The sequence below is a fragment of the Thunnus thynnus genome, chromosome 1, assembly GCF_963924715.1.
Source record: "Thunnus thynnus chromosome 1, fThuThy2.1, whole genome shotgun sequence".
In the NCBI taxonomy this organism is placed as follows: domain Eukaryota; kingdom Metazoa; phylum Chordata; class Actinopteri; order Scombriformes; family Scombridae; genus Thunnus; species Thunnus thynnus.
In genome coordinates this window covers 1,549,419-1,572,321 of record NC_089517.1, presented here as the reverse complement: position 1 = coordinate 1,572,321, position 22,903 = coordinate 1,549,419, and the positions used below count along the sequence as shown (strand labels likewise).

The 22,903-nt window shown below is 40.9% G+C and overlaps 1 protein-coding gene across 3 annotated transcripts; it reads right to left on the bottom strand.

Annotated features, from left to right (window-relative positions):
• Positions 1–939: 939 nt before the first annotated feature.
• katnb1 (katanin p80 (WD repeat containing) subunit B 1) lies at positions 940–22,627 on the bottom strand. Of its 3 annotated transcripts, none has more exons than XR_010927972.1 (21): positions 22,473–22,627; positions 20,191–20,362; positions 18,086–18,216; positions 17,731–17,848; positions 16,383–16,483; positions 16,239–16,280; positions 15,361–15,444; positions 14,571–14,686; positions 13,461–13,532; positions 13,233–13,383; positions 12,946–13,136; positions 11,577–11,728; positions 11,108–11,158; positions 10,514–10,578; positions 10,173–10,400; positions 6,214–6,363; positions 5,986–6,062; positions 5,177–5,251; positions 3,911–4,027; positions 2,030–3,364; positions 940–1,987 (listed from the first exon to the last, which is right to left on the bottom strand). XR_010927972.1 is itself a non-coding variant. In XM_067585712.1 (20 exons), the coding sequence occupies exons 2-20, from the start codon at positions 20,228–20,230 to the stop codon at positions 3,223–3,225; spliced, it is 2,103 nt and encodes a 700-aa protein (XP_067441813.1). In that variant the 5' UTR covers positions 20,231–20,362; positions 22,473–22,627; the 3' UTR covers positions 940–3,222. The 3 variants fall into 3 exon arrangements, 1 of the variants encoding a protein (XP_067441813.1); XR_010927979.1 differs by having other exon boundaries at positions 940–1,950; XM_067585712.1 differs by having other exon boundaries at positions 940–3,364.
• Between the last annotated feature and the right edge of the window lie 276 nt (positions 22,628–22,903).

Sequence of the window (22,903 nt, the reverse complement as noted above, 5' to 3'; positions counted from 1 at the left end):
TAGTCTCTCAGCTAACGTTAGCCTTGGCTCTCCATGTGGATCCAACCGGAGCACCGAGCCCCGGTTCGTTATTCAGGTTAAAGTGGGAAGAAGCAGCAGGTCTGACAGGCGGCTGAGTGAAGTGCAGCCTGCGGAGGAAACACCGGGACCGTCAGGGAGAAACAGTCCGTTGAGGAACTGCTGTGTTCAGCTGCACAGATAGGAAACACTTCATCTGACAGGATGTACCGCTCTATTTGGGGGGGAAAAAATCTTCTTCTTCTTGGTTTATAACGGCGGTTGGCAACCAGCGTATTAGGTGCATTACCGCAACCTTCTGCTCCGGAGTGAGGACCAGAGATTAAATCCTACACATTAATCCTGTCTGTCTAATAAACTCAATGAAAACTCTACTGCTGCTCCCACTTGGCAGGTTCATTAAAGTTTTACTGCTGAGCTCCTGAACTCCAGTCTTCCTCAGTTCTTCCTTCATATATTGTCTTTCTTGATCATAATTAGTACAATCTATACTTGCATGCATAATAGTCTCCTCAGCCAGCTGGAAAAAATATGTGCATATATCGGTATCGGCAATCGGCCACAATGAGTTGGAAATATCGGCATATCAGATATCAGCAAAAAATCCAATATCGTGCATCGCTAGTGAAACTGTGTTCATGGAACAGATTGAGCTTTAAGTCAAAGTCGAGTTCTTTCAGTTAAAGTGCAGATTTAATTAGCGCCGTTGATGAAACATCCAACAGGTCTGGAGATGTTTGTCTCTCATGGAGGTTTGTTTGTTCACAGCATTGAAAAATTCAACAGTAATTATCTCCAGAAACTGATTTGACTGTTTTCGTTGGACCTTTGAATGCATCATTTTGCCACAGTTAAGCAGTCATGTGAATCATTCTGATTGGCTCATTTCTGCCATCAGCTGGTTTCAAATAAAGACGCCTCTTTAATCCAACATGTACAACTTTATTTAAATAAACAGCATGAACTGCACATTTAAAATAGTGGATCTAAGTGTCTGAAAAGTAGAGAAAGTAGAAAAAGAGTGACAACATTTTATTACCATAAAATTCATCAGTGTCTATGATGAACTACGTGTGTCAATCACAAGATTTGAACTGTGTTTGAAAGTGTTTTTGCTTTTTTCTCCCCAGATAATCTTCTGAACTCAACACCTGACTTCAGAACAGTTTTATGACTGAAGACTTTGTTCATTATGAACTATTATGAATGTCAGTCAAAGATAATCACTAACAACCTGAGATCCTCCTGTTTCAGGCGTGCAGGGTCTTTGTGTCGGTGATGTTTTCATGTGGAGAAAGAAAAGACTCAGAACCTCGTGGTGACATTAAAGGGACAGTTTGATATTCTGGGAAATTATTCAGTTTATTTCCAAGAGTTGGATAAAAAGATTGATACCACACTCATGTCTGTAAAATATTGCCAATTATCTTGACTAATCGTTTAGTCTATAAATTGTCAAATGTTATTTTTTTCCCAAAACTTAATGAGATGAATTCAAAAATCTGGTTTCATCCAACCAACAGTCCAAAACCCCCAAAATATTTAGTTTACTGTCATATAACAGAGAAAAGCTTGAAAAATTACTAAAATGATTAACTGATTATGAAAATAGTTGTCCATTAATTGTCTGTCGATTGCCTAATTGATTAATCGTTGCAGCTCTAGAGGCTAAAACCAGCAGCTGCTAACTTAGCATGAAGACTGGAAACAAGGAAACAGCTCGTCTGGTTCTGTCCACCAATCAGCAGCTCTAAAAACATAACGACTTATTTATTTAATCAGTGCAGAACTGACGGCAACGTGACTGTGAGACTCTAACATTAAACAGACGAGATATAACGTGTTAATCAGTGAGATTTAGAGCTAGCGGTTACCAGTCTTCGTGCTAAGCTAAGCTAAGCTAGCTGTTTCCAGTCTTCGTGCTAAGCTAAACTAAGCTAGCTGTTTCCAGTCTTTGTGCTAAGCTAAGCTAAGCTAAGCTAGCTGTTTCCAGTCTTCGTGCTACGCTAACCGGCTGCCATCATACTTATCAGACAGATATAAGAGTGGAATCCATCTTCTCACCTAACGCTCAACAAAATGTTGAACTATTCCTTTAACTTCAGAGTTGCACCCACATTGTTGCTTCGCTCAACGTTAAATCAGTTTTATTTCTGACCTCATTTGTTCTTTTATTGCACAACAAATGAGACGACGGCTTTCTGTGGTTTAATACTTTCAGCCTCTAAAAACCCGTCTGACTGTTTGTCAGGACGACGACTGTCTGAGGCTTCAGCCAATCACAGCGAGGCTCAACGTTTTTTAATTTCCCAGCATGAACCTTCACCTCACTTTGCCTCTGCGCTGAACTCTGCGCTCCACCTGGACCGTTTTACCAGCTGATCGTAAATCCATCACTAAGTTTGTGTGTTAAGTCGTTAGTAACCACTAACTAGCTTCAAACTAGTGATTTACTGAATCAGGTTGCACCGTTAAAAGTTAAGACGTCTTAATTATGTGAACAGGAAGTGACTGTTATTTGGTCAAAGTTATTTGGTCGTTCAGTCTGACGTTACTGGCTCAGTAGTTTGAGATAAACTGTGTTTGTTCTGAGAAATGTAAAGTGTGACGTCAGATATGTTGAACATATTCTACATCATCTCTTTACGCTTCGATCTCTACGGCAACCGGGTTTAATTTAAAGATGCATAAATCTGCACTGAGCTCAGTTATGACGTCACTGTTTCCTAAGTGTGAACTGACAGTGCTGACTGTGAACAGCTGGTGAAACGAGCACACAGAGCAGCGTGCGACCTGCATTCAGGAGGATTCAGATTAACGAGCTTCAGCCTGCGTCGGTGTGTGTGTGTTGTTAACGAGCAGGCGGCTCGTCAGTCACAGATCAAAACCGAAAACCTTCTTCTTCTGATTCTGATTGAGACAAAAGGATTTCTTCAAAGTGTCAGTGTGTTCGTTTAGAGTACGTGAAGATTAACATCTTTAACACTTATATTAACACGTTTCTGCGGCGCGCTCACGCTCGCAAGTGTGACCGAGGCCTCTGGGAGGATTTTGTGTCATGTGAACAGATCAACACATAAAGTGCAGGAATGTTTCTTCAGCGTCTGATCTCAGTCCGTTCCGCAGATCAGCTGATCCAGCGACCGATTGGATCTCAGTTGGTCTGTAAACCTTCAGGTCGGTTACCCCTCGGCGCGTTTAGCGTCAGAGTGAGTCGTCGAGCGGCGCCATGAGCAGCTGCAGCTCTTTGAAGGCGCTGCCGTGGCGACCGACCTGCGCCGCCTTGTTCTTCACCATGTTGCTCAGGTTCTTCAGCTGCTTGCAGCAAACTCTGCACTTGTGGTGTCTGAAACACAAACATCAGGTCAGAAGACGGATCAACCGGAGAGTCGACTGTTTGATTGATTGATTTATTGTTTCAGTCTTTTAAAAAAGAGTGAAGACTCGATAGACTCGTTTCTACGGAAAGCCGGAGGGGCCATTTGTGTGGCTGCTTTTGTTCTGATGAACGACTGTAACGTTTATTTTCATCAGTTTATCCATCAGTTATTGACCTCAGAGTAACACAAACAGCCTCCATCTATCATTAATAATCAATATATTAACAGTTAATAAATGGTTATAAAACACTATAGTATAGTTGTCAGCACATATAAGGACATTCTGAGTGTTTATTAATATTTCTGTATATTCTTCTGTAATATTTGTATTCATCAACAATCATAACTTCTCCTATGAAGACATGTTTTATATTATTACAGCTGTGTTTCACTATACTGTCGTTCATTATCTGTTTATACAGCAGCAAACATTAAACCAAAAATAACTGATACACAAATGTCCTCTGTGGCTTTCCGTAGCAGTGAGTCTACGTGAACGTGTTTGAGCTCACCGCTCCTCTCGTGTGATGTCGACTCCGACAGACGGCGTCGCCTTCAGCGTGTCTGAGATCAGCATCCAGAAATGTTTCATGATGAGCTTCAGAGACGTGCAGCCGGTCTGCATGTAGCTGTGAACACACGGGACAACGGGATTGGCTGGTTAGTCGGTGACATCAGGGCAACAAGCAGACTTTGACGTTTTGAACATTTTATACAGAAGAGCAGAAATTAAACCAGAGTTTGTTGTTTGATGTTTTTATGTTCAGCTGCTGGAAACAGTTTTAATCACCAATTTAAACTAATTAACTAGAAGTATTTTAAATTTCATCATGTCTTAAATGTGTTTAAAGACAGTAAAACAGTTTTCTAACAGAAAAATAAATTCTCCATAATAACTAAATGAATCTGAGTTGGAGAGGAAATCACCATCATCCTGATGATCCGCCCGTTTCAGGTGAGAAGACGTCCAACCAGGTGTCCTTCTCACCTTTACTGTTTACTATAAACACACACGCTACAAAGCATTTCAGTTTCTGCACTTTTATCTCAAAGTTTCTCTGTTCGAGTTTAAACAATTACAACTAATTCGCCTAATCGCTCAGCAGAAATTCAAACAATTCTGAGTAATTTTTTCCAGCAAATAACCTAAAGAATCTCTGATTTTTGCTTTTCAAATATGATCAACTGCTGCTTTTCTTTGTCACATATGAACACAAAGTGAAGATCTTTGGGTTTCGGATTGTTGTTCAGAAAAAAAAACTGCAATTTGAAAACTCGGACTTTGAGAAATAATTTTCACTGTTTTCCCAAATTTAATAGAATAAAATGTAAAATGATTTTTTGTGATTTATTTATTTATTGATCGGGACAGTGTGCAGTTTAAAACATTAATGATGCATCTGTAGTCCCCGACAAAAAAACATACAACAACAAAAAGTAAAAAGCATGTTTTTGCATGTGTGTGTACACAACGGTGTCGTCTGCATACGACTGTAGCTCTACATCATGACACTGTTAATATGTGTAAAGATAAATAACAGGGGACCTAACACCGACCCCTGTGGAACGCCCACTGTGCCTTCATGTTACTGGACAGTGTGTCACCAACTTTAACACATCGTCTCCTGTTAGATAAATATGAAGACATCCATGCCAGCGCTCTAGATGAGAAGTTACTTTTAGAGAGTTTCGATAATAGATAAAAAATAATCTGCAGATTAATCGTTATTGATAATAATCGTTCACACGTTTAAACGAGAGGAAATTCTCATTCTCACCTCTCGTATTTACTCTGCAGCAGTTTGTCGATCTGAGGAAGAATCGTCGTACACAGATCCAGTTTCCACAGAGACCTGAAACAGTTTCAATATCAGAAACTTAATTATGAGTTGATGCAGAAGTTCTATCATGTGAGAACTAAAAAGGTGTTCAGACAGAAAGTGAAGCTTGAGTGAATCCACTTGGAACTTTATCCATTATGAAACTGATTTATACAGTCGTGTGATGTGCACATCTTTTTCACTCAAGCCTCATACGTGTCCTGGTTGAACTGGTGTTTCATTTCCTGTTTCCACTGACTTTGTTCAGCAGGATCACTGAGAAGCTTCTCTGACAGACGCTGACGTCACCGCAGGTAGAAACTAGTTTTTATAAATATCAAAAGGAGGAAATCTGCTAAAACTTCTCCGCATGTTGTCAACCAAACACCTGCAGCCGCTGAGTTTCTTTTGTTAGTCTGTTGTCTCTTATGTGTGTGTATGAATGTATTAATTTCTTTTTCTTTGTTCTTACCTTCATGGTAAAATATATGCATATTGTGAGAATGCTAGAAGTATGAATACTATCACATGTAAACAAATGTTAATCTACTGTATGAATGAGAACATCAGGCCAGCTGTTATCACTCGTTAATACTGGATACTGATGTGACTTAGAGATGAACTTTATCCACTCAGAACTGTCTTGTAATCATTGTATTTACATTCAAGCAGCCTGACATTAAAACATATTAACTTCTTTTTAACTGATCCATATATATTGAAATCCTGCCTGAGCTGATACAGATCAGTATATGTTTCCTACTCACGGCTGGAGGTTGATGATGTTGAGGATGTCCACAACAATAGAAAGGTCATTCATGGAGACGGCGGTGTCCAGAGCGCTCTGCAGACAGGAAGTAGAGAGGAAGTCATCACCGGACAGGAAACTGCTCTTTATAGTTATAGCAGTAATAAAAACAATGATAATAATAATACGAAGTAAGTGTTTAACGATACAAACGAGGCTAGACAGGAAGTGACGTCATGAGTCTCACCTTGATGTCCTCGCGGGCCCAAACGGCTCGGACCGTCTGCAGGTTCTTGTGTCGGCTGCTCAGCATCACGCACATGGTGTCGTGACCTTTCTTGATCTGAGACAGAGCCTCCTCGTCGCTCAGAGCTCCGCCTCTGTTGTTGGGTGACGACTGACAACGAGACGACACAGGTCACATGACAAATCACATGACACACAAATATAACAAGAGTCACACATGTGTTTTATATCTTACAAACAGAATAAGTGGTTCACAAATATGTTCTTGATTGAAATATCAGCTGGAACATGTTGGATTACTTGTTTTATTTGTTATTGTTGTTTATTTATTTGTAGGTTCTGAGAGGTAAACAGGCTGCACTTGTTTTTCACACCTGGACACTCAGTAGACCACATGATCAATAAGTGAGAGTCGTGCACAGATTTTCAGCAGGTGTTAAATTAATCTTTCAGCTGTGGTCTCAAAGAGTTAAAGTTATACAGACATGAAGTTTATATGTCTGTTTTAATGTCAAGTTAATGTAGACGTGACTGACAAGCTGCTGTTTATAGACAATCTGTGATGAGACGTCACCTCTTCATCATCATCATCATCCTCACCGTGGTTGCTGCATAAAGTTGGTTCGGATCAAGTGTTTGTTTTTACACCTGCTGACGGTGATTAGATCAAACTTTGAGTTTGAGTTGGAGAATCTGAGATTGTGCTGGTTTATTATTATTATTATTATTATAATTATTATTAGGGCCCGAGCATGAAAGTGTCAGGAACTTATTGTTATTGAGGGGATTCTTCTTCTTCTTCTTCTAGTACACCGTTGCATTTTTGAGAGGCTTAGGATGCTCACACGTCAGGACTGGTGAAAACTGTAACTGGGGGGGGTTTTCGGGCGCGGCCAGCGGGCTCCATAGCGCCCCCCCAACGCACGGCCATTTTGGAACAAAGTTTCTTTGATGTGCATGAAGTATGTCGGGTTCATTGCTCTCATCATTCTTGACATAATACTTTTTTTTTTTTTTTTGCCCAACAGGAAGTCAGCCATTTTGGATTTTGTGCATCAATTTTCATTTTAATTAACGTTTGATACATCTTTCTGATGCTTGAACACTAACGAACCTTTGCATATATGTTTGGACTAATAAATGCTTCGGCTAGTATCAGAGGTGGGTTCGGGTGTGTGATTAGTTTTAGCGTGTTTGACGCATCAGAGGTGGTGTTACTTGATATCTGATACGGGTCTTGGGTTTGGGTGTGGCAAAATGTCTCGAGGGCGCCCCCTAGAATATTTCAAAGCCTTACAGATCAGAGCAGGAAATACTCTGTGAATATAACTTCATACTTCAACAGTGGTGGAAGAAAAACTGTTTTAATCACCTACAGTACAGGAAACAATCAAACAAACCTTCATTCAATATTTCACTGCATTTGTTAATAATAAACTTGAGACAATGGAGAGAAGACTGTTAAAGTTCATCTAAAGTTCTTTTAAATACTAGTTGTGTGTGATTATTGACGTGTTAACATGTAAACAGTATTTAAAGGTTTATTGTTTGTTGCTGTCGAGTGAAAATCTCATGTTTTTATTCCTTTGTCACATTTCACTTTGTGGAAACTCAAACTCACAGTTAAAATGGTGAAAGTTTATCACATCAAACAGCTGGTGTGACAGTAGTTCTGTACATAGAAACAGTTGTAATTGTTCCTCATGTTCATACTTCACTACTGTCAGACTTCAAATGAAGGTTTAACAGCCTGAGTTGGACCTTTGTGTTCCCTCCACATCTGAAGCTTTTTCAATATGAAATTCCTAAAATAAAAAGGACACAAAAGACAAAACAGACCAAAATAATAGAAGAAGATGTAACACGAGTCAGCCTTCCACTAGATGTTAGACATGAACTTCAGAACTGTTTATTGGTTTTGTGGTTGGTGGAGAAACTGCTTCACTCTGAAAACTGAATACGTGACAATAAATGCACATTATAGTTCCAACATGCACGTATCATCACGTCCTGAACATCAATCCATGCACGACTAGTTCTTCTCAAACAAGCTCTCGTTTCCTCTGTGGTTTAATCAGACAGGAACAACAACACGCTCTGCAGAGACACAAAAAGTTATTTTCCACTAAGTCAAGACTTACTGTATCTTTGATTTCTATCATCTTAATAAGGACTAATCTTTCTTTCCAGGATGTTTCATCCATTGATTCGTCTATTACAGTCATGAGGAGGAAATGTGTCTTAATATGCTGGAAAACAACAAACACAATTAAGCTTCTGGCAAAAAAAAGAAAAAAAATCCTTTTTATGTAAACGCAACGAATAAAATCAACCTGAATGTAATAATGACATCTAAACTAATGTTAAATGATAAAAACTGATCATTAATTCAACAAGACAGGCTGGTTAGAGTCAGGTTTCTTAAAAAGGTAATGCTGCTATTCTTTAAATGACCAAAGAGATTATAGATCAATTTACCAACTGATTAATGATAAATATTATTCTGTTCAGTAGCTTTAACTTGTGTCATTTTAAAATACCACCTGAATAAATGGTTCATGAAAACACAATTTTTTTTCCAGAAGTCAACAGAGATTTAACATGTTTTGTGATGACGAGGTGAACGAGGTGATCGAGTCTCTTCAGATGAATCGTGATGTTTGAAAAGTTGAAAAGTCAATCTTACAATCAGACCACGAGAGAGAGACGAGTTCATTCCCACGCTCACCTTCAAATCTCTTTTAGTTTCTCTTTCTGTCCGTCTGCGGCTGCTGGGATCAACTGTCACACTGGTTGTGGTTAGAAAAACGTGGCTGGTCTCGTCCTGCTGTTCATCTCCCTCCGCTGGCTCTCAGTTGCTGCATCGAACTCAAAACCTTGACGCTCGCTTAACAAACAGCAACTAAAACGGCTCCCGTCTACCTGAACTCCCTCATCCAGGTCTACACTCCCTCCCGCCCACTACGCTCCGTTAATGAAAGGCTCCTGGTACCAAACAGGACCCTCAATCACCAGCTGGACTCTGTAGTTCCCCGCTGGTGGAACAAGTTACCAAACCTCAGAGTCCCTCTCAATCTATAAGAAAAGACTAAAGACCAACTCTCTCATAAACACGTCTGCACCTGACGGACTTAACGAAGAGAAAAACAAACAAACAAACAAACTCTGGCTCTTACTGGTGTTGTATCAGCTCTCAGATGGACGTCGCTTCGTCTGCTAAATGAAACTGTAAATAATAATAAGACGTCTTTGGGAGACGTGGTTCGCTTTCTCCTGAACGTTCACGCAGAGTTTTGTTCAGATCCGATGACGGAGCGACAGAAAGCGTAACGATTGAAACGCTGCAGGTCTTCTGGTCTCAGTCTTTAAAACAGAACTAAACCAGCTGACGTGACTTCGTTCATCTTTGTTCAGACTGAAACTGGACTAGTTTTGCTCTTTGTTTTAGTTTTGGAAGATTTATTTCTATTTATTTTTAGTTATTGAATATAATTGAACCTTTAATTGTATTTGTTTCTTTTACTTCACTGTTTCTGTGTTGTGATTTATGTGAAGTGGCTGCTGGCTTTAGGATGAATAAAGTTATCTATTCATAGCTTTTAATTTAACAAAATAAATATTGATCATGGTTGCATTGATCTCATATTGTTGATTATCAGTCATCTGTGAAGCACTTTGACTTGTACTAACCTGTATGAAAGCTGCTTCACAAAGAAGGTTGATTAATAACTATATTTAATTAATTTTACATACATTTTATCCTTCAGTGCAGATATTTACTAAACAGCACAACGAGGGTTTTAATGATGTAAACAAACAGCTCGACTACGACACAGACGGACAAATTACTGCAAATAAATGACATCACAGTGCAGATGTGATGTAAATATAATAAAAGATTAGAAACCTCTTTTCTGTGTTTTCATGATGTTTCAGTTTAAAGTGTTTTTTCAGACTCACAGGCAGGAAGTCGGCCACGTTCAGTCCGATGGGCTCGTTCCTGGTGCTGAGGATGATCTTGGGTTGTGGTTTGGTCTTGGCGGCGGTGACGGGAGGCTGAGGGGCCGGCGGCGGGTCAGAGACGGGGGGGTTGGAGAACGCCGGGGCCACGGCTGAGGGGCGCTTCACACAGGAGACCACCGTAGGCTCCACCCTCTGGACAGGTGTGGACGAGGCCAGCGGAGAAGTCTACGCACACACACACACACACACACACACACACACACACACACACACACACATGTTAGAAGTCCTGCACTGCTGCACAATCACAGACCGCTGCAGCTGCTGCGTTCACTGACCAGCTGCTTGTCGGGAAAAGGAGCTATCATGTCCCTCAGCTGACGGCCGATCGCCAAAACGGTTTCTGAGAAGAAGAAGAAGAAGAAGACGGAGCAGCATGATCAGCAAACAAGTCTTCACTGTTTCATCTATTATTGATTTAACACACAAGAAACCAGATCACTGAGACGTCAGGTGTCACCGAACTCAACAGTCTGAAGTGTCAGTGTGTGATGTGTTATTGGCTCGTAGTGATGAAACTACAGAGAATTATCAGAGACTCTGCAGCTCCTCTCAGCTTTACGGAGCTTTATAGTGAGTTTCAGCTCATTGTTTATCTGTCCGGCTGCAACTTTACTGTTCTGGTTCACTCTCAGCGTCTCATAGCGTCGCCGCTGTTCACTACCTGCTCACAGTTAGCTGTAGACTAGCTGGTGAACATAGTGGAGCGTTTAGCAGCTAAAGAGCCAGATATTTCCCTCAGGAGCTGGTAGAGAGTAAAACCAGCTGCAGCTCATATAAACCCATTAATAAGATTTCTATCTTTCCACTCGTGTCGGCTGCTGAGTCTCAGTGATCTGGTTTCTGATGTGAACGTGGTCTGATGGACTCACCGTCCTCTGGAGGAGCAGGGAAAGGCTCCGACATCTTGGGAGGAGTACGAGCTGGAAGAGAGGAGCACTGAGTTACTGTATATTCATTTTGTTTATAATATGTTTGAATATTGTGAAAATGTTGATCTCAGTTTCCCAGAGCTCGAGGTGCCGTCTTCAAATATCTGGTTTTGTTTGACTAACAGTCAGAAATGCAAAGATATTCAGTTTATAATGAAATGAAGGAGCTTCAACAGCAGCAGTTTCTGATTCATGTTCTGTTGATCAACTACTGACTGATCACATCTGCTCTAAAAATAATACAAAGAAGTAAAACTGCCTTTTAAAACTAAAATATCACATTAACATATCACATGTGTTTAGTTTGTGTCTTTTTGTCAGTAAGAAGAAGAAAGCTGATACGTTTCTGTCGGTTAAACTGAACTAAAGCAGGTTTCTGTTGAGGCTGATCAGCTGACGGTCGACCTACAGATGGCGTTCTTCGGCTGGAAGATCTCCTTGTAGTCTTCAGCGTTGTGGATCTCGGCTGAAGACACGTTTTTATCGTCCGCTTCGTCCTCGCTGGGGCTCCGCCTCTCGCCTTCGGGGCTCCGCCTATCAGCGTCTGAACTCTGCTTCACCCTGATGACATCACAACATGTGACTGACATCTTATAAAGCAGAAAACATCACATCACATAGCGTTTATTGGGAAGTTTAACTTAAGTCAAATGTTTTCAGAGCTGCTATTATTTGAGCTTTACTCTGAGAGACATAAACACTTTTATTCAGAAACATATTTTTGTTAATTTAACAAAAAGCCATCAGAATCCTCCACAGATTTAGAATTTCACTCCTTTAATATTTCTTTCAACTAAAGGATGAAACATTCTTCTTCTTCCTCATCAAAACCTGGTGCCTACATTACCCACAATGCACCTGGAGACTGTGGTGTGTTATGCTAGTAGCTGCTAGCCTCCAGCAGAGATGAGGAGCTACGAAGGTCTGCTAGCTTCTTATTTTACAGCTAAATGAGGATAAAACAGCATTTCTTTCAGTCTCGATGCTTTAAGGCTTTAACTCCCGTCAGTAAAAACCAAAAACCTGAGTTTGATTGGACGCTGATCTGAACTTCCAGAGGCACATATCTAACATCTCAGAGACTGAATATATCTACAGCTGATGCTTCCTGATGCAGTCAGACTCTGAAACTCTGGTTCATGTGTTTATTTCTAATAACAAAGCAGGTGTTAATAAACTTCAGCTCATTGAGTATTAACTAAAACCTGTTTTATCTTCTTCACTGGATCCCAGTAAATCTCAGAAAGAAATGATTTTAAAATACTGCTTTTAAAGGCTCAGTTCTGTCCTCTGTTGTTGACACGCAAACGTCTCCTCACTACACCCAGAATAAACTCTAAATCAGCTTATGATGCCTTCAGTCATTCTGCTGCTACTGTCTGGATCTCTGCATGAACTAAAGACGACTAAAACATTTCTATGTTGCAAGCTTTTAGTTATGTTTAAAGTGTGTGGTTAACAGCTAAAACCTTTAGTTTTGAATCAGTATTATTATTCCCTTTATTATTATTATTATTATTATTATTATTATTATTGTTGATGTTTTTTGCTTCTTATCTTGAAGCACACAGATTTTACGACTTCTGTATGAAATTTGCTTCATAATAAAACCTGACTGGACTTCAGCCGCTGTGACATCATCAGTGACATCATCAGCTCCCTCTACTTACTATTTTTTTTACACGTATGCATGAATCCCCCTCAACACCTGGACCCAGACAGACAGGCTGAGCTCAGCTTTGATCCCTCAGCTGTTGCAGGTCAGTTTGTTTCTGTACCTCTGCGAGCTGCAGGTGGTTGTGGGTCGCTCGTAGTTCCTGCGCAGCGCGGTTCCTTTGGGATCCTTTGGCTCTGTGAGCGGCTGGTTGTCCTGGATGATTCCCTGGATCACAGAGCCGCCGCTCTTCTTCACCCTCTTCAGATCCACCACGTAGGACGAGACGCTGGAGAGCTGGTGAGACACTCCGATCTGACGGGCAGAGAGAGAGATCGTGATGTGAGAGGGGGACACTTGTGTTGTTATAACTGTCAGTGATGTTTGTCTCCTGCAGGAGGCGCTACGCACCAGCTGCTGGTTGCAGGCCGCCAGGTCGGACACTTTGCCCCAGCCCACCGGCACCACGTCGAAGCAGCGGTCGGGCTCCCAGCCGTAAACCCGCAGCGAGTCTGTGGCTCCGCTGAACAGACAGCCGCCATCCGGGCTGAAAAATATACACCTGCAACCAGCGAGGCCGGGGTCAGAGGTCAGAGGTCAGGGGTCAGACACATGACATCAAACAGACAGAAAACTCACCTGACGGGACTGGTGTCTCCCTCCAGCGATCCGATCATGGAAAACTTCTCCAGATCCCAAAGCTTAGTGGATCTGCAGCGAACACAAACATTTCTTTACCGTCAGTCGGTCGGATTTGATGCCTTCACAGTTTGACTGGTCGACTTTTTCCCACCATTAAAATTAAATCGAGCTCCGTTTATTTTTCATCTCACATTACAAATAAAAATTCAGTTTCTCATGTTGTGTCTTGGAGCTTGGAGAGGAAACAGACAGTAAACTGAGATGACGGGATCACACCAGGCACGAGCCGCTCGCACCAACAGATCTGTGGTTATGATGCACCTACGAGTGATTTAAGAACATTTGTGGCGTTCATCTGCTTGTATTTACATTGTCAGAGTTCAGAGCCGTCGTATGAACAGACTGACAGACTTTCTTCACAAACGCTTGTTTGAATCACAGTTATAACGTCTTAATATGAAACTGAAATCAACTAAAATACTGAAACTAAATTCTGTTCATCCTACGATCGTCATCATGGCTGCCAGTTTACTGAGAGGGGTTTTTAGATGTTCTGGTTTTTATTGGCATCTTTTGGTGCAGCAGCTGCAGGTCTGTGCAGCATCATGTTGACAGTAACATCAGCTGCTGTAATATTCTCTCCTCTAATGTCTCTGATGGTCACATGACGCCTCTCATATCAGTCATGGAGCTCTTTGCTTTAGAAAGATGAAATATTCTCTGATGGATTCTTATATTTCAGTTGTTTCAGGTTTCATGTTTTTATCTGCTGATTGTCTGAAAACAGGACTTGAAGCTCTGCAGTGTGAAACTCTTCTTTTCGCTCTTTGGGAACATTTGTTGTGAATGAAACTGAGTCGTTTGCTTTATACGGATGTTTTAGGGGTGTTGATGATGCTGATGATGAAGTCTCAGGAACGTTCAGCTCATGAACAGGTGACCTTCATCAGGCTGATTTAATACGAGTTCAGAGAGTTTGTTGAATGTGACTTGGGAAACTCGTACGAGCAAAACCTCACAGAGAAAAATCAGAGAGTTTTAAGATGAAAATATTTAAAATGTTCTTGAATGAGACCAGATGTCCTGACAGAGTTCTGTTGGTCGTACCTGTCGGAGCTGCCGGACGCCAGCAGGTACTCGTTGGGGTGAAACTGGACGATGTTGACGGCCGCGGTGTGAGATCTGAACTCTGTGATGGTTTTCCCCTGAGTCAGGTCCCACAGCTGGCAGAGACAAGAAGACACAGCTGAGGATTCAAACGTTTACTGTGATCATCACGAGAACAAGAAGAAAACCAGCTGAACTGTAGAAATCCTTTTTACACAGAGAGGACTGTGGGTTTATCCTCTTTACATGTCATCATGTGAATGAATCAGCTGATATTTTAAATCTCATGACAGACTCAAACCAACAACTTCCTCCTTCCTACTCTGTCTGAGTCTCTCAGCTCCAAGCTCGCTGGTTCCTACTGAAGATCTTTAAAAACACAAATATATAGTTTCATCTTTATGAAAGGCTCAGTAAGTTCCTAAAACAGCTGATCACTGTAGTTTAAAAATAGTGTGTTGATGGTGATGAAGGAACATGTGACCCAGAGCAGCTCTGTGACTCACTGATGTGTTTATAATCAGATATATCAGCTTTGATACAAACACAATACTTGTTAAGAAAAATATAGAAAATCAGCAGAATTATACTTGAAATAATCTGAACTGATCCTTTAAATGCAGCAACTTACCGCCTTCATAAAATGGGCAAAATAATGATTTAAATCAGTAACTATGTGACTGAATAATAAGTAAAGATGATTACTAATCTGAGCAGATATTAGACGTCGACTTCATCACTCTACGGTTCTTCATCACTCTAGTTCAGCTGAGCAGCGTCTGATAATCACCTTCACCGTGCAGTCGTCACTGGCTGAAGCCAACCACTTCCCATCAGGACTGAAGGCCAGACTCCTCACCGCCTGAGTGTGACCCTGGAACACAAACACCAACACGACCTCAGCTGGTCAGAGACATCAAACAATATTCCCAAAACTACACAAAGCTATTAATCCTTTCTGTCTGTATGTGGGTAAATCATGTTAACAATCAATATTCAACATCGGAACTGTGACTTCTTTCACACATGAGACGATCTCAATACCAACATAAAGAAGGATTCTGTTGTGATGCACTTTAAGAATCTATAAAACTGTTCAGAGCTGCCGTGTGTCTCCCCCTGCTGGCAGTGAGAGTAATTACATTAAACACTGTTGTCTACTGATGCGGCTGTAAAACAAACACAACCGCTGAACAACGACTCGTTTCACCATCAGAGTTTCATCCATTCGGTCCGATAACATTTGAAAAGTCTAGAAGAGCCGATAAATGATTTTATCCCCATTTAAGTTAGCAGAGAGCGAACTGGAAACCAGTGAAGTCTCTACTGTGGATGTTCTGGTCATAGAGCGCGCTCAGTACGCTCTGGTCATAGAGCGCGCTCAGTACGCCCTGGTCATAGAGCGCGCTCAGTACGCCCTGGTCATAGAGCGCGCTCAGTATGGATTCATCCAGTCAACCCGACACCAGATTAAAAACATAATAGAGATTTATCAGGCAGTGATGGAGTTCAGCAGCACTGTGTGAAGTCGTTTGGTTTGAATGTGACTGATGTTTATTTATATGTATATATATGTTCTTCAGGTTTAACGTACTTGTGTAAATATTCTCATATCTCGGATGTCAACTCACTCTGAAATACAGAAACCCATCAACCAGCAGCTCTTACCTTGTACCTGAACACGTATCCTTTCCTCCGCACGTCCCAGAGCTGATGGAGAGGAAACAAGTTTCAATAAGAGGAAAAAGAGAAAAAATGTATTGTGAATATAAACACATCAGACTCACACACACACACACACACCTACAGTACCTTGATGTTTGTGTCCATGGAGCTCGAGGCCAGAAAGTCTCCAAACGGATGGAAGCCCAGACTGGTGATGTTGGCTTTGTGTCCCATCAGAGTCCTTAAAACTGAAGGAAACAGAAGCAGCAGAGTCACATCTGACTCACAGTTCAACATTTCCTCTACATGAAGTCACTCTATGAGTCTCATATCAGAAACCAGGCGTAAATAAAAACAAGAAGCATTAGAGACAAAATATCTGGATAAATGATCTTTACAAGCTGCATATTTAATATTTACTTCTCTCACGTGTGACTACGACAGGTAGCGATGTTTGGAAGCAGCAGCCTGAGGTTCATCTCACAAAAACCATTACAGAGTCCTGCTTACATTCAGATCTGCAGTCTGCTGGACAGGAACCATGTGATCATGCACAGGTCACACAGTATGTTGTTTCTTTTATTTAGTGAAATGATCTCATGTTGGAAACTGCAGCTTGAATGTTGCAGGTTTGATGAGATGTGTCTCTGAAGTGATTTACATCCAGCTCATTAAACAGGTGGAGGCATCAGAGACGCATGAAGGAGGAGACATGTGAGACAAAATGTGTCAAATAACATCTGACTTTTATCCAGATATGAGACGAGTATGAAACGACATGTCAGATGAACATGAACACAGTTAACAGCGAGTAGCGACGCTCTTTAACGGCCGCTGGACACAGGAAGTGGCTGCATGGCGCTCCAGACAAGATGAACATAAATCCAGCTGTTAGACAGCAGCTGTACTGACATTTAACATGAGAGATAACTGTTAATTGATTGATTTCCTCCTGATCATATTCTTCTATAACTGTGTCATCCTGTGTTTCTGTTCTGTACATTAACATCTATTCTCTGGGAGACGGATCCTCCTCTGATCCTCCTCTGATCCTCCTCTGATCCTCCTCTGATCCTCCTCTGATCCTCCTCTATTGCTCTTCCTCAAGTTTCTTCCATTTTTTCCCTTTAAAGTTTTTCCTTGTTTGAATCGAGGGTCTAATGACAGAGACGCTCTACTGCTGCACAGACTAAAGAAGCAAACCTGTGATTCATAATATTGGACGATACAAATAAAACTTGACCGACTGAAACAACAAAAGGTTTTCATGTTCAAGTTCAACTCAAAGCATCTGTCGCATCTAAATGTGCTGCAAATGTGTATTTATGTTTGTAAAGTACTGAATGTCAAAGAGAAGCTTAGAGAAAGTACAGGAAGCCTTTCAACCACACACACACACACACACACACACACACACACACACACACACACACACACACACACACACACACACACACACACACACACACACACACAGAAATCAAACTGGTCTCACTCTTGGCGGCCTCCAGGTCCCAGACTCGTATTGATCCAGACTGTGAACCAGCGACGACCTGCTCCTCTGACAAGTTGAACTGGACACACTCCACTGGGTTCTTGTGACCAGTCAAACTCTGAGAGATAACACACACACACACACACACACACACACACACACACACACACACACACACACACACACACACGTCATTAATTTCAAAGAGTTGCTGTAAACAGTGTTTCAGATTATTATACAATAATAAAACACATTATAGTGAAATGCAGCTGCTGCAGCTCCGTGTGTGCTGCAGCTCCGTGTGTGCTGCAGCTCCGTGTGTGCTGCAGCTCCGTGTGTGTGCTGCAGGTCTCACCATGATACAGTTGGCCTTGCTGACAGCCCAGATGTTGACCCTGCAGTCCTCTCCTCCTGTGGCCAGCAGGCGTCCGGAGCTTTTCCCCAGAGCCAGACAGGAGACGCTGCTGGAATGAGCCTCGAACTCCTCTGTGGAGTCACAGGAGAGGACAACGTGAAGACGCTGCTGCAGCCGCTGGCGTCTCTACTCAGCTGCACTGACTGAACGCTCGGCTACGTCAGTTCAACAGTTTGTTCACACAGACGATGTGCTGCAGTGTAGATCAGGACTGAATCATCCTGCAGCAGCATCTTCACTGAGAACTTTGATTTTACACAAGATAAAAATAACTAAACATAAAGACACTGAGGGAGGTGACTGTATTGTTTATTCTCTGTCGAGCTTCCCACCACACATGTTTAGGTTTGTTCAGTCTGGAGGTTTCTAACATCAGATCTGTGCTCAGTATCAGCAGATACTCTGAGCTGAGGTGCTGGAACCAGTATCACTAGTAAAAAAAATCACATAAATATCCAATAATAATAATAATAATAATAATAATAATAATAATAATAATAATAATAATAATAATATATCCATAATGGCCTCATACAAGATATTAAAGGGAGTTTGTTACCTGGGAATAAACAGAACGGCACATCTAGAGTCTCACAGTCTATATTGTTTATATTCTTTTTTTTATGTGAAGCAGAATTTTCTATTTTATGTTTTATTGCTCATTATATGATGATTTAAAGGACGAGTTCACAATGTTTCCAGTCTGTCTGAAACCAACAATCAGTGTGTTTCTTGCTGTAATCATTCCTCCTGTTCATACTGACCATTAGAAGATCCCTTCATAATGACCTTACAATGGAAGTGATGGAGGACAAAATCCACAGTCTGAAGCTAATATGAAGCTTCAGCGTCCAAATGAGTCAAATCAAGTAGATATCTTTCAACGTTACAGTCTTTTTAGTGTCAAAGTTCCTCTTTTTGTTACTATACTTCCACCTGCAGCTCAACAGGGAAACACTGTCTGTGACTAACCACCACTGTGGATCCGTCTCTTGTGTTCGGTGCCAGACGGAGCAGACCGCCTGCTGTGGGTTGATTTCTTCTTCTCTCCTCCCCCGTTTTCTCTGCAGGTGCCAACAACCTGATTGGTTTCCACCTGTGCAGTCTGCTCATGCTGCTTATCAGTTCCCTCAGACTTTGAACTGATGTATCATCATTCTGGGCCTTCAATAATACGAGCGCGTCTGAACAGTTCAGTCTCTGCTCATTGCCTGTCTGAGCTGAAGAAAAATGAGTGTGTTGGGAGGTGAAGGATTATTGGTAAGCTGAGGTATCTCATAGTTAACTTTCTGTCTAGAGACAGAAGGGTTGATGGTTGGTGCCACATCTGGATTTGTTTTGGTCAAGTCTGTTTTTTTTTTTCAGATAAACCAGTTTAGTCTTTTGGTTCATTTTTATCTTCACTTCTCCTCTGACTTCACCAAGGAGATGTATCAACTCACATTTAAGAACATTTGAAGGATCTTTTAATATCCAGTATGAACAGGAGGAATGATAACAGTGCTGCTCATATGGACACCTGACTGATGTTTAACACACTGGAAACACTGAACTCGTCCTTTAAAGGCTAAACTATTTAGTAAAAAGTCATTAATTTCTGATGTTTTCTTTCTGGATGAATGATTATAACATGAGCTGATTGTATTTGTAGAGTTTAGTGCAGAAGTTCTTTGTTTGTAATGTAAGAAGTTTTGTTCTTGTCTATGTCTGACAGATGTTTCACCACTGCAGTATTTTGTATTTTGGTGTCTTGTGAGTCCATGAGAGCTGGACTATTGCACGTGCAGTAGAGCTGCATTATAGACTGATCTGCAGATTATTTTCTCAATTAAAAGCTTCGTCTACAAATGATCTGAAAACTGTGAAACATGCCACAACTTCCAGTTTCCTTACAACTCAAGAGGATGTTATCAGACGTCCTGTTTCACCCAACCAGCAGTCTAAACCCAAACATGTGAACATTAATGTGTGTGTTTGTGTTGTTTCCATCAGTGCAGTGTCACACCAGCAGCTCCACAGTCTCAACAAACAAATGATGTACTCACGCAGTCGCCATGAGATCTTGGTGGTGCTGGCGGCGGCCATACTGGTCACACTGGGAGACGGGCTGCTTAGTGTGAACTACACGAGCACTTCAGGTTAATTCATGAAGTCAGTCAGGACGACTGAGGCCAGACATCAGCTTCTCATTCACTCTGAGCGCTGAGCTTCCTCCACCTGCAGGGACACAATCACACAGACGCGTCTGTTCGTTTTTTATCTCTTTGTTGTTATCAGATTACATGTCGACTCCACACAGAGTCATTGAGACGCTGCCAACAGCTCGCTGAGCTTAATCTCAGGAATCACTGGTGAAGGTTTTACTGTCTGTCACTGAACTCAGGTTTTATCTTGTAACTACAAATCACCAATGTTTGACATTTCAGCTGACTGTTGATGCTGTACAGTTTTAGATTATTCTGGTAAATAGTTTCCATTTCTATTAAACAGTCAAACTAACGCTTGAAACTCTCTTGAAACTGTGTAAACCATCACAGTGAACATCACGTTCTGTCTGGAGTTGCAACTTTTAATTAATTGCCAACTATTTTGATAATTAATTAATTAATTAATTATTTTGAGTCATTTTTCAAGAAAAAAAAGTCAAACTTCTCTGATTGCAGCTTGTTAAATGTGAATATTTTCTGGTTTCTTTAGTCTCTGTGACAGTAAACTAAAGATCTTCTTGTGGACAAAACAAGACATTTGAAGCCGTCGTTTTGGGAAACATCGATCCATTTTACAGACCAAACAACGAATCGATTAATTAAGAAAACAATCTTTAGTTGCAGCTCCTGTTTTGTTATTATCATTGTGTGGTAAAGTAGTTTAAACGCAGATTGATTTGAACGTTAATACAGACCAGATGTTCACTGTGAGGGATGACATCAGAGGTTCCCAACCTGTTCTGACTGACGTCACACAGCGACACTGTCTGTGTGTCTGGTTGAGTGAGGTCCAAAAACACACCTGCAGTTACCGTTTAACGCCACACGGTGCCGCCAAAGAGAAGGAAACAGAGATCTTCTAGATTGCTGCTTTAGGATAAACAACATTTAGAGAGAGCTGCAACTAACAACTATTATCATTCTAGACTGATCTGCAGATTTTATTGATTAAGAGCTTGGTCTACTAAAGATTCCCATTACGATTTCCCATAACTCGAGCGGATGTCATCAGATGTCCTGTTTCACCCAAACAACACCCAAAGATAATCAGTTTACTACAACGTTAGGACGAGAGACAGCAGTCACTTCTCAAATATAAGATTAACTGAAACAATCACAGAATCTTTTTCTTGAAAACTCAAAATACTTGTAGATACATTTTGTTGATCGATGAATCGATTAGTTGATCAACAGAAAAGACTAGTTGTTGTAGCTCTAATCTTTTAAATTGGAGTAATAAAGGTCTGATGGTGAATCCAACACTGCATTAAAAGGAGAATCAGGTGAGTATTAATGCGTCTGTTTTGTTTTCTGTCAACAGTGCAGCTCTGTGTCTCTGCTGCTGCAGTCACACAGCAGCTCCTTGGCAGTGTTTTAGTCATTTGCTCTTTATTTATTTATACCTGTCAGTATGTATCTTACACAGAAGGCCTTACATAGGTATATGTATATATACTTATATGTGAATTAATCCTTATGCTAAGTGGAGTTTGGGGCCACTGAGGGGTCTTTGTGTTTTTCCATTAAGTTTCATCTGTTTGTTTTTATCTCTTGTATGACCTTTTATTCCTATTTTTATTAATACTATTATTGTGATGTTATTTTTATTCAGCTCTATTATTATAATTGTGGTAATTTTATAGCACTGTCTTCTTACTGTATGTAAAGCACATTGTAAACATTGTTTTAAGAGCAGTGCTACACAAATAAAATTGAATATTTATTATTATTCATTTGAATGGAAACACAGCAGCTCAGAGAAGTAAATCTATCCGGTAGTGTCCTACATTTACTGTCGCTCCAATAGCTAACGTAATGCTAAATCAGTGTTTGATTAGCTAATTAAGACACTTTAAGCGTCATTTTACACAACAGAATAGCGACAAGACTCAAACTGAAAGACAGACAAGTGGCTGAGACACTCAGGTTAGTTTACTGAGTTATATTAACCACCGTGAGTTAACTACCTTTGGGTCACAGCTGGTAACTAACTAACGTTAACTAACTGCCGCTAACGAGCTCGAGCTAACAGCTAACAGCTAACTAAAGTGTTAACTAATAATTAACTAATTACCGCTCGTTGTTACGTTACAAACAGAAACTCGTCCCGGTCGGTTTACCTTCGTCTATCGGCCGCCGTTAATCATCTGAATGACCGGGAGGGTAAAGTTTAAACGTTAAACCGTCCGTCAGATAATCTGTCTCAGCAGTTGTTGACAGTCTGGTTGTTCTGCAGCTGCAGCTTAGCAACTGAACGACTTCCGCTGACGTCACAAGTCAACGTTTTTGAACTTTATTGACAACATTGAACTTTATCTTCTTCTTCTGTTGTTTAATGGCGGTTGGCAAACAGCTTTTAAGTGAATCAGCGCCACCCTCTGGATTAAAGTGTGAATCACAACGGTTACTGCTCATTTAAATAAACGTGGCCTTAAAAGATGTTGTTTTACTCGATGTAAGAGAGAAATCAATTAAAGTAAATTCTCCTGATGAGATAGTTATGTTAATTATAAGGTCTGTAAGTACATAAAATCAAAATTACCCACTATTT